General features: G+C 33.4%; 1 protein-coding gene across 1 annotated transcript; it reads right to left on the reverse strand.

Moving 5' to 3' along the window:
- Positions 1-389: 389 nt before the first annotated feature.
- On the reverse strand, positions 390-3876 carry LOC107901150 (glutathione hydrolase 3). The gene is made up of 7 exons (XM_016827032.2): positions 3569-3876; positions 2619-2950; positions 1995-2513; positions 1664-1899; positions 1312-1576; positions 1079-1216; positions 390-975 (listed from the first exon to the last, which is right to left on the reverse strand). The coding sequence occupies exons 1-7, from the start codon at positions 3675-3677 to the stop codon at positions 709-711; spliced, it is 1866 nt and encodes a 621-aa protein (XP_016682521.1). The 5' UTR covers positions 3678-3876; the 3' UTR covers positions 390-708.
- Between the last annotated feature and the right edge of the window lie 9251 nt (positions 3877-13127).

The raw sequence follows: 13127 nt of genomic DNA on the forward strand, positions 1-13127 counted from the left end.
ACCACTCCTATGTACCAAATAAAAAAAAATTGTTTTCTTTTTTGGATGAATAAAAATTCTTACTTATCTAAAAAAAATGATATGGAACTTTGGAGATCCACACTCCAAAAGCTAACCATTGAAGTTGGCCTAAGTCCATATATACCCCACTAGAAAATCTTACTTTCTTATATAGGATCCAAGTCTATACCTTGTAATTGGCACATAGCAATCCATCATGCTCTGTAGCCTTGTAGCCGACACGAGCTAGGACGAACACTGCAATGTCGACGTCACCACCCGTGCCACACGATTACAACTGAGATACATGATGAATGACTAATACCAACTGATACGATATTTAGAGAACCACAACCCAAAAACTAATTATTGAAGTTAGAGAGTCCATATAAACTTCACTAGGAAATCTTTTATTTTCTTATGCGGAATACAAGTCCCATACCTTGCAATTGGCACATAACAAAAACTATATACAATTTAGGAAAATAATGGAGCTTGGTTCTTGCATACAAGAAATTTCATATTGACGGTGAAGAAGCTAGAACAGACTCGTCTCACCGAAAGTGTCCGCAACTACTTAGCCTGCTCCATCTAACACCTCATCCTTCATTTCTATGCATTGCACCTTAAACAAAAGAAAAGGGAATACAAAGCTTTGCATTTTAATTTTCTTTAACGGCATATTGCTTTGAATGCTTCTCAACTTATTCAGACGGCTGCTGGCTTTCCATCTTTTCTAGGGTCACTAACAGCAGTTAATGTTCCATGAAATATATATAAGTCTTTTCCAAATTTTCGGCCCCTTTCTATGTCTTTCTGGAGGGCTTGAACAACAAACTGGACGATAGCCCCACCTGACTTGGCCCGCAGCTCATGCCCCTTCTCTCTCAGGAAAATCTTTGTCTCATCTGCAAGCTCGATGTGATCCCCATCAATCACAGTCCAGTTTTCGTAATAAACTAGGTTTGGTATTAGCTGCAGCAAACCAAGATGAACTTCATTGGATGCTCTTTCAAATACAAAGATTACCAATTACATGACCTATTATTACTATCTATCCAGTCCAATGGAATCATACCTTGTGGTAGATCCTTGGATGTTGAACTGCAGCTAAAGGTTCCATCCCCAATACAAAATGATTTAGGAAAACCTGGGTTACTGCTGGTATTATGTTCATTCCACCACTGCCACCAATCACTCCTGCCAGCTGATTATCCTGCCAGTCAGGTATTCAGGTTAGTGAAACAGATCAAGACATCGGAAGGTTACTGAAACAACTCAAACGTAAGTGCTGCATTTAATTTTGTAAACCTTGGTAATAATAAGTGGTGTCATGGAAGATAGAGGTCTCTTGTTTGGTCTAATAAAATTTGCAGGAGCAGGAGGGAGCATATCTGGAGATATCTCTGTCGGTGCTGAGAAATCACCCATCTCATTGTTAACAATGATCCCGGTGGAAGGCGATAACACTCCAGCTCCGAAAGGGTAATTTACAGTGGTGGTCATCGATATGGCATTACGTTCTGCATCTACGACGCAGAAATGGCTAGTTCCATGGTCTCTGAGTTGACTCCATCTGGCAATGGAAAGGATTACAAAGCTCAGAAACTTCATTGTAAAGACTCTAAAGGTTTGTTCGTATTACCTTGTTTATAATGCATACCTGTACATATAATATTTTGCAGGGAAAGTGGCGTTGTCAATTATCTTTTCCTGAATTTGCTTTGCAAAAGTAACAGAAAGCATTTCAGATACATATTTGGTAATGTCAACAAAATCAGGGTCACCCAAGTTCATTCTTTCAGCAAACATGTGTTTCAATGCTTCAATCAGGCGATGCACTCCAAGATCGCCCTTTGCGGCATCGGCACTTCCATAGCTGTCGAAGATGTTCAAAACCTGTTTCATGTCATGATGTTTAGAAAGACTTGAAGTTTGAATGCTACTAGGGTTTAAAGCATGAAAAATGAAGTTAATATATACATTTTACCCACCAGAGACAGCCCAAGTGTTCCACTTGAAGGAGGTGGCATTCCATATATAGTGTAATTCATCACATTTGCAGCCATTGCATCTGTAACCTCTACCTTGTAATTCCTTAAATCCTCCATTGTCAAAATCCCACCAACCTGTCTCACATCTTTTACCAATTTCTCTCCTATAGTTCCATTATATAAAACCCATGGTCCTTGTTCTGCCACTTCCTCAAGGGTGTGGGCTAGCTCTACATTATAGCACTTTTCACCTGCTTGTAACAGCTTCCCCTCTGGTGCAAACACCTGCTTTAAGCCGGGATCACTCATGATCAGCAGCTCTTGCTCAGCAATACTTAATCCAAGATAAGGAGCAGTCATAAATCCCTCTTTAGCTAGTTTTATTGCAGGCTCAAATAGTGTCTTCCAATCTAATCGACCATATCTCAACCAAGCTTCATGAAGGCCAGCAATTTCACCAGGAACTCCCATTGACAATGGACCATGGTACTTGGTTCTCATATCATTCTCGTACATGTTCTGCGCGTTAACAATTACCAAAAGGCATAAGCAAGACAAAAACTGAACCTGTGACCGATAAACTTGTCTTAGAAATAATATAAACTGAAAGAGAGAATTGGGAACCTGTGAAGCGGCTAAGGGAGCTGTTTCTCTGGCATCAAAGGCTTGGACTTGTGAAGTCGATGAAGACCTAACCACCATGAAAGCTCCACCTCCAATTCCACTAGCCATTGGGTTGACGACTCCAACGCACAATGCCGTTGCCACCGCTGCATCCACCGCGTGCCCTCCTTTCTTGAGCATAAGGGCACCGATTTTAGAACAACGAGCATCATCAGCGGCAACAACGCCCTGATCTGACTCGACACTGTCGGGGCCACCAACTTCAACCCTTTCATTGTACTTGTTTCCTCCTTTAACCAACAAGTAGCTAAAGTCGTCTCTGAATATAAGGCCTACAACAGAGACACACACCATATCCCAGCATCAAATAAAGCAGAAACCCATGATTATAAACTATATGAAACAAGAGTAGTCTTAGTATATTCACTTAAAAAGGAATTCTTGAATGCAAATCAGGATTTGTTGAAAAATATGAACCCAGGATTTGCAGCAGGAACCTTTGCTAAATGGTAACTTTTGCTTATGTGCAACTGACAATAACCATATCGCATCAGATCAGAAAGAATCCTTCAGGTTCATAAGGCTGTAATAGAAGTTATTATTACAAAACCGTTGCTGTAAATTTAGCAAATGAAAACGTATCTTACCCCAAACTCATTCAACTATTCACTGAGAGTCACAAAATATAGAAACTTTTGGGTATTATTCTATAAACATTACTCGAGCAAATGAATATGGAAGTATTCTTTTGGTTTTTCTAAATTCTCATGTAACAGAAAGTAACAGAAAACCGTTGACTTTGATGAAATAAATGGATAAAAGCAAGGCAATCGATCCTGGAAACACAGAAAACAAAAAGAAAAAAAAACAATACAGAGAAAACCAGTCTTGATGGGAACATTAAAAGCAAGAAACAAGAAAAAAGGAAAAATAAAAATAAAGGAACTGACTTGAAAGGGTTAAAAGAAGAAAGAAGAAGCAGAGAGCAGCGTTCCGAATAATGTTTCTGTTGTTGTTCTTCTCATCTAAAAGAGGAGCTTCCATGTTATGTCTCCCCATACGTGAATCCCTTGTTTCCACAGGAAAAGGAAGAGATATTTTTTGCAGAAGTTAGGTGGGAGGTACTGGTAGAGAGATGTCATCATTTTGAGTTCAATTATATACTCAAATAAAATTTGAAAATGGAACATAAGATATATAAAGCAATTATATACTGACGCGATACCTTCACATGTTGGAATTTCTTTTAGCAATTGTCGATAGGATTAGTTGGTAGTGATATATTATATAAAATATATAAAACAAGGAGCATGCGTAAAAAGCTAATAAAAAATAAAATAAGGACTTTGAGTTTTAACTTTTAAGTTAGTAAGGATTTTCATTCAAATAATATTATTTATATATATATTACCAAAATGATATAGGTTGATTTTTATTTACAGTAATGATATGTTTTCAAAAAGTATTTTTATTTTTATTTTTCCAAGGCTCAAATAAGAATTGCTAAAGGTGAATCGACCTTGAAATCATATAAAAATCTAGATATTAAGTGATTAGGGATAGGGGTGTGCATAATTCGGGTAAAACCGAAAAAATTTGGTTAACCGACCGAATTCGGTTAATCGGTCGGTTAACCGAATTTTTTCGGTCGGGGGTCGGTTAATTTTTTTATGATTTTTCGGTTAACGGTTAATTCGGTTCGAAACCGGTCGGTTAATCGAAAATTTTCGGTTAACCGAAAAAATTAATAAATAAAATTATCCAACCCAGCCCAAACTCAATTACCCAACCCAATTACCCAACCCAATAAAACTAAAACTAAAGTTTACCCAATTACCCAATCCAATAAAACTAAAACTAAAAAGACAACCCAATTTACTAAAGTCTAAAACCCAATTTACTTTAATAATTTATAAATTTTTTAAATTTTAAAAATAAAAAATAAAAAAATTTCGGGTAATTCGGGTATTTTTCGGTAATTCGGTTAATTCGGGTAATTCGGGTAATTTTTAACCAAAAATAAAAAATACATAATTTTCGGTTAATTCGGTTAACCGACCTTATTAACCGAAAAAATTTTGGTTCGGTTAATTTTAAAAAAAAATCGGTTCGGTTAACGGTTAAAATTTTTGGAAGGTCGGTTAATTCGGTTATAGTAATTTCGGGTCGGTTAACCGAATGAACACCCCTAATTAGGGATGTGTCTTGTCCTTGCCATGGTGCTAATTTGGGCCTCCCCGAGGCTTGCACACCTTGCAGGGATGTCAGGAACAAGACACGTCCCTGCCCACTTAATACCCCACCACTTCCCCTGTAACAATCCTATTTTAGTCGATGTCGAAAAGTGCGAGTTCGAAATCAAATTCCGTAAACTGAGTCAGTGAAATTAAGAATAGAAGAATTTTCATATTTAAATGGAAAATTTATTAATGGACAATCGAGTAATTAGTCAAGAAAACTGTTAATGTAACACCCCATACCCGACCCAATTGTTGGGTCCGAGCTACAGGATATCACGTTTGTTGCCAGAGCAACTACGATCAAATATAATTCATTTTAACAGTTAAGACATATTTTTAATATTAAATCTTCATTTCAACATGTTAAACAACCATATATGAGCCTTGTATGAGCTTACAAAAGCTCTTAATATGACTCAAGGTCGAATAAGGACCAAATTGTAAAATTTTCAAACTATCGAGTTGACGTCGTGACTTCAGGGGTTCCAAGTCACTACGTAACTTACTAACTTCACTTCGTTGCAACGCTAAAAGTCCGGCATTGCGACGTGACAGCCTATTTTCAAAAGGTCCAATTAGTACCAGTTCATATCACCTAATCAATCAAACCTATATCACAATTCAACTATTTCAACACTTTTAACCACTCTTATATGCTTAATTTTGATCATTAACACCATATATACATATATTTATATATATTAGACAAATTATCATTTCAAATCCAAAACATATGACTATTTAACCATTTCAACCTACTTATGCCATGTGCATATATGTATATTAAACAAATTGTAACTTGACTTAAACCACAATGCCAATTCAAAATTCATAATTTCCATTTCAATACAAAACCGACTTCAAATCCTAAGTACATGCCATATATCAAAATGAAAAAGGGACTATACAAACTTTTTCGAGTTGAGAACTACGATTTGGATGCTGAATCAATCCTCAAGACTTTGAGATTCCTTAATACCCATGCACGGAATAAACAAACCGTACGCCGAGTGATAACACTCAGTGGAACTTTCATGATTCAAGCCATATAACTAGCATGGTAACAAGATGAATATATACCATTGCAAGTTCACATTCTAACTATATCATATCAAGGGTTTCAATTTCACACAATGGCATCAATTACTGTACCAGCCGGTTTAGACCTTAGACGGAATAGTAGTTTCGGAACCACAAATCCGAGGTCGTAAAATTATTTTAATATTATTTTTGGTATTTACAACATATTATTTGATATGTGTGAAAATTTCGAGAAGTAATTTTACCGATTGGTTGGTTAATTTGATAAAAGGACTTAATCGCGCAAAATGCAAAATTTGTATGCTATTTGTTAATGTGCTATATTGCTATGGCTTATTAACTATGAAGTCCTTATTATGCAAATGGACCATTGATATGGTTAATGGACAATAATGACCATCCACTCAGTGTTTATAAATTATATTAATTAAGGTTGAATAAGTAATTTTAGAAATAAGGTTATTATTAAATAAAACAAAGTTAAAATATTCTTATATTCTTGCATGTTCAACCGAATATAGAGAAAATAAATAAGGTTTGAAGCTTGCTGAATTTTGGCACCTTTAAATCTTGATTTAGGTATGTTCTTTGCTCGGTTTTTGATAATTTCTATGTTTTTGAGATCGTTGCTTCGTATTCTAGCTAGCCCATGCCCTAATTTTCAGAATTTATGATGAATTTGTGATTTGACATTGATTATAGCTTGATGTTTTTGTTGTTTGATGATGAAAAATAAATATTTGTTGATAGATTAATATGTTTAATTAAATGATTTTTGATAAAAATGTGTATTAAGTATTAAATTGTGAAATTTGTAAATTAAAGGGTCAAATTATGAAATAAATTGAATAAATGGGCTTCTAAGGACCTAAGGTAAATTTGGCCTAACATGGGTTTGTTGAAATTTTGAGTAATTTGTGTTATTTTGAAATAGGGACTAAATTGTAAAAATATGAAATGTTAGGGGCTAAAATGAAAAATTCCCAAATTGTGTATTTTTGGATAAAATTGAATGAATATGTTATTAAACAAGCCAAATTTGAATTGAATTAGATCAAGAAAAGAGGAGATCGGATTTGGATCGGGGAAAAATAAAAAATTTTTGAATAGTCGTCCGGTTCGTTCGTGTCCGTACGAGGTAAGTTCATAAGTAAATAAATATTGTTAAATTCGAAAGTATGCGTGTTATATGTGCTGAATTGAATTATAATAAGTATATGTGTAAATGTCGAAATGAATTAAGCATTGAAGAACTAGTTACGAGCTTGAATCGATCAAATTATGACGTCCGAAAGCCCTATACGAACCATAGGAATAGTATAGGATACATATGTCATGACATAGGATTTCGATATGAGTTATCGTGTAAGACCATATCTGGGACGTTGGCGTCGATTTGAGATTTACGTATAAGACCATGTCTGGGACATCGGCATCGTATACGATTTCGTGTAAGACCCTGTCTGGGACAGTGGCATCGATATTTGATTACATGTAAGACCACGTCTGGGACGTTGGCATTGTAAGAGCTTCCGAGCTATCCAAGTATCCTTATTGATTCCAAACGGTTCAAAGGGCAATATCGAGAAAAGAATGACTATGTGAAAGTATATTCGATTCAGGTACGTAGGAACTGTATATGATATTCAAGAATGAAAGGTGAGTATGTTTCAAATGACGATATGTGAAATACATGACAATGAATGAAATGAATGTATATAAATGAACGTTGTGATACATATGCTTGTTATATGAAATTGTAATGAAATAAGCTTAATTATATTCAAGAGTTCGAATACCATGAAATTGTGGTCTTATGTTTCGAACATGGGATTTATGAAACATGAAACATGGTTTTGAGGTATGCTAGTTTGGTTTGAAAGATGATTAGATAAATGTTATTGATAAGGTTAAATTATTAAATATGTTATGTATATGTGAAAGAGTTAAATAAGCATGTTTTGATTTGTTGGTTATGTGTTTTGCATGACTGAATGTGATATATTTGAATGAGGAGTATATATGTTTCGAACAGTGGAATTATGAAGCATGTGTAATATGACTTTGATGTATGGTAGTTAATTTGAATTTTGAATTGATAAATGAGATTGAAATGGTTGAATTTTAAAGCACGGTTTATATGTTTATTGATAAATAAGGTAAGTGAAGTTGTGTAATGTGACAATATGGATTATATGAGAAAAGTGGTTGTATATGTGTATGAGATTAACTAAATTCAGTCTATTCGAATTGAATTATATATGTTATTGTGATGAATTATTTTCTTATGGCTTACTAAGCTTTCAAAGCTTACTTATGTATTTTTCCTATGTTTATAGAGTTTCAGAGACTTGCTCAGATTGGAAGTCATAAGAGACCACATCACACTATTCAGTTTTCGCTTCGGTAAATAAATGCTTTGAGTTTTGGTTATGTGGCATGTATAGGCCATTTTTGATATACTGGTTTTGGAATTTGTGTATATATATAGACATGCGAAAATGGCTTAACCATGATGTTAATGCTTGTGTGTATTCAGTCATATCTCAAGATTATTATGGAAGTATGTTTCATGGTGTATATATGTGTGGTATTTGGTTATATGATTCGGTTTGAATAATGAGTTAGTTGATGGTTGTGTTTTGCTAAAATACATGAGTTTCTATAAACTAAGTTTGGTATAATTGATTGGTGATGGCAAAGTATGCACATGTTTTATGCTTGAATGGTTGGTCATTTAGGTTCGGTTTTTAAATGACTCATTGGATGGTTGAAAAGGGTAATGTCTAGACATGATTTTAGCACGTGAACTAGGCATGATATGTCTATTTATTAGTGTTCGAAAATGGTTCAAATTGATATGTAATATGCGCATAATTTTGTAATGTGAAAAGAGGTATATTTTGGTAATGTGATAATGCTAGTTATTGTCTATTTTGTTAATGGAAATTAAGCTGTGGGAAATGGTCGAATTGGTATAATATACAAATGTGTAAAGCTTATAAATTTGGTATACTTGATTCGACAACTGAGTTAAGGAATAGCTATTGTTACTGTAGCATATTGAGCATGAAATTGTAATGTATTAAAACTATATTTGACCATCTGGTGATATTTGATAATGACCTATATTTGGATAATTAATAGGTTGTATAATATGGATTGGTTTGACTTGATTTGCTGATGCACTTAGGTTTATGAAATGATAAGTTTAATAATTAGCCATTGAATTAGTTGTATACAAAAGAATGAGATGAAATATGTGATTGTTATATGGAATAAAATATATTTGATTATATTTTAGGTATTCGAATGCCATGAATAGATGAACATATGCTTTGAACATTGAATTTATGAAGCATAAGAAACATGATATGGATATATATTAGTTGGTACGAATATTTGAATAAGAAAATGGTAATGACTTGGTTGAGTTTCAAAGCATGGTTTGTAATGCGAATTTGGTTTATGTAATTCAGTGAATTATGGCTACTTGGTTCGTGAATGATTCATGATTTATTTAATTGGATATGTGATATATATATGTAATGACTTGACATTTATGAATGATTGGTGAGATGTTATTTGAGCTTGAGAACTTTGATAAAGAAGTTGATAAAATTTTATACATGAATTTTAATAAGTGATTGTTCATAAATGTGTTTTTTATTTGTCCGGTAACGTCTCGTAACCCAAATTCGGTGAAAAATACGGGATAGGGGTTTTACTATTACAATCTAATTTATACACATCATGTTATCAAACTATTACCAATCATGCATATATTTTAATCTAAATTGTTACCAACTAATCTTATCAATATAAAATATCAAACCTTCATTTCTATTAGCATTAATACATTCAATTTCATTTCAATTCATTCTATATGATGAATCATTATCCCGTTTCTGTATCAAATCTATTGATTCGCTATATCTTCATATCGGCCCTCTAGGCTTGTATATCGGCTTGCATGGTCTTTCACATGCTATCAATAATTACAGATCACATACATACTTTTGTAATACCATTCTGTATTATCAAATGATTGCAAATATCATTTAACCAATACACGTTTCATATTCTGATTTCAAAATTCAATTTAACGTTTCGCCCAACGGAACCCTATTAAAATAGACTCGAACACGTGGGTGAGCTACACCACACCAAGATAGCTCGTATGAGCATGAACTACACCGCACCAAGGCACCATAGTGCAAAGCCCATAAGCATCACATGTTTAAACATATTCAAATATATCCCTCCACCACACCAAGATCTCCGTAGAGGCAGTGAATACTCAATGATCCATAATAAATGTTAGAATCCCTGAATAATGTACCATAGTCTCCACATTGTTAACTAGCCCGTACACAAGCGCACATATGACCCTAATGACATGCCAATTGTGTCCTAGCATTTTACTAAGTTCTCATAGGCATCAATCATCTATATATCATAGTCTCATTTCATTTCACCATCAATTCATAAACATATATAGATATCAAATATCATATAACATAATTCATATCACATATCATATATCAATAATATCACACTCTTTTATACTATATTCAGTTCAGTCCACATTTTTGATATTCAATATAATTCAATATTATCAACACAAATAAATTCATATAACTTATTCTATCAAATTCATATCATCACATATTCAACACCATTTTTTCGTACCATTTCTATCATCAATTCATAATATAAGACATTTATCAATTTATATCTTACTTATTCTATTTTTTTCAATTCAGTCCAGTTTCTCAATATTCAATATCAATCACAACGAATCAATTCATACGACAATTATATACTCACCTCGATTCTTAATTATGCAATTAACATGAATATGCAAACAACTATATTGATCCTAAATCATAAAGTACAAATCGATTGTCATGGTTACTCGTCTACGACTCTCACTTTTTCTTTCTCTTGCGACGACCCAACGTCACTTTTTTCTACAATTAATAATTAAATAATGGAACAATATCAAAATTCATCCAATTCTCATTGAAATACAAAGCCAAACATATTTTATATTTTATTCAATTTAGTCCCTAAACTCGGGATAAGCATACATGCATTAGAATTCAACATTATTCATAGAAATAAGTAAAGATATGTTTTGGTTTCGAAATCGCTAAAATGTTAAGGGATGACCTAAGGCATTATTTGTATAGCCTAGAGCCTAAACGACCAATCTATATGCTACATTATCCCTAGTTCCCGTGACTTGAGCCTTTAATTATCTTTTCTTGATGAATCTACTTCTTTTTAGACCTCGAGCCTAAAGTGAGTTGAAAACTCAACCCTTCATGGTCCTTAATATTGAAATGTACTATAAATGGATGTTAGGCCACAAACATTGAGGGTTCGGTAGAAACATTTTGGAGGTCTTAAAAATGAATTGAGTGAATAGTGAAGAGATGGTTCATTATGACATGTATAGACTCTTACAAAATGTGCATAAAATTAAAAATATGAGCAAATAAAAGCAATGTAAGGATCAAAAGCAAAGCGAGCAAATAAAAATCATAGTTAGAGCTAAAAGCATTGTAAGTGAAAATAGAAAATTTGAAAAATATGCTAAAAAATGATAAATGGATTAAGGAGCGTAAAATTAGCTTTTCACTATGATCGCCACCAAATGTGTGAACGTTTGACTAGAAAATACCACACCAGAAATATATAAAATTAAACGGTGTCGCAATTTGACCTATCTTCAAATGTAGTAGTCAATTCAGGTCAATTCCATACTTAAGGAGGTTGTTTTCTATGCAATTTAGAATTTTATATTACATTTTTGGTATTTAGGCCTTAGGATTAAATGTTAATAAAATAAGTATTTTTTAACACATTTTATAAGTGTTGTGACCCAATAGGCCGACACGGGCTTTATGTAGTACTAATTTGTTTAATTGAGTGTGTAGGATGACGAATAAAATGCCCAATTGACGTGGAAGTAAGGGTTGAGTGATGCACAAGCTTCCTAAGACGTCAAACCACAAAACAAACGACATAAGGCGAAAATTGCATGTCGTGTCGTGCCATAAACATGGTGTGGCGTGACACAGGTTGATGTATTGCCCAAGAATACCGAGGCTATTTTCATTTGCGCAATCAACTTTATACGAAGACTTAGGATGTGCTGAAGACCTAATTTGGGCTGCCAACACTTCTATAAATAAGACATTAAGGGTTTGATGTAACTAAATGATTGCCTATAAACGTGTTATAGTTTATAGTTTAAATATCACACCAAAATATAAGAATTAAGAGTGGTGGTGTCCACAAGTGCACGGGTCAAGTTGTAATATAGTTTGTACAACAAAATAATTTGGAAGTATTCTGAGGATTGTACCCAATGGAGGATGGAATAAATAATGAATACACTTTTACAACAATAAGTCTAAGTAGTAATAACTATTTCCTATATTACGATAGATCATAAAAGAAATTGATGGAATAAAAATAAAATAAATAAATAAATAAAAATAAACAAAGAAATAAATCAATAAACCAATCAGGAATATTAACTCATTTCAGGGTTTGCAACTAACTTCAGATTATGGTTCTAAGGTGGATTAGTCATTACTTAACCAAGTATTATATCTCGACCTCTAATTAGTTAATTGATTGGCTTATACTCGCTTATCTCCCAACCTCACTTTCTCAAACAGGATAAATTACAATTTACTAAGTTCGACTTATCTCCCGACCTCGTCTAGCCTATGATAACTTATTAGGGTTGTTAAGCCTAACAGTTTAAGAACACATAATTTATACTAACTAATCCATCTCGAGAAACCCTAAATACTCCATTAATCACTTCCCCATCCATTCGTTAATCTCCTCTAAGGGATTTAGTAACTCATGTTATTCATGGTCTTTCTCTCAATTGAATAAACCATGTAAAGACACGATCAATTCAAAGAATAAAAGAGAATTGAATAATCGTGGGTTGAATATCGAATGGGGAACGGAGTAGTAAATCTCATGATTGGAATAACAAAATAAAACAAATGCAAAAGAACATAAACTGAAAATACTTTAATAATATAAATAAACTCTTGAACCAAAACTGATTCAATAAGAAAAACAAGAAATTTATGAAAAGCCAAAAAGAAAATAAACTACAATTACTTCTAAACTACGAGGGTTTTTTAAGGCGTCTAGGACGACTTATTTACATCAATCTCCTAATATCTTATTT

Source organism: Gossypium hirsutum, chromosome D06, assembly GCF_007990345.1.
Source record: "Gossypium hirsutum isolate 1008001.06 chromosome D06, Gossypium_hirsutum_v2.1, whole genome shotgun sequence".
In the NCBI taxonomy this organism is placed as follows: Eukaryota; Viridiplantae; Streptophyta; class Magnoliopsida; order Malvales; family Malvaceae; genus Gossypium; species Gossypium hirsutum.

What these genes read in the sequence shown, in the direction of transcription:
- LOC107901150 (XM_016827032.2), bottom strand. Translation starts at nt 3,677, where the DNA reads ATGGGGAGACATAACATGGAAGCTCCTCTTTTAGATGAGAAGAACAAC. An exon ending in TCTTCTTTTAACCCTTTCAA is followed by an intron (nt 2,951 to 3,568) that starts GTCAGTTCCTTT and finishes TCTCTGTTGTAG; the next exon opens with GCCTTATATTCAGAGACGAC. An exon ending in CTCCCTTAGCCGCTTCACAG is followed by an intron (nt 2,514 to 2,618) that starts GTTCCCAATTCT and finishes GTTAACGCGCAG; the next exon opens with AACATGTACGAGAATGATAT.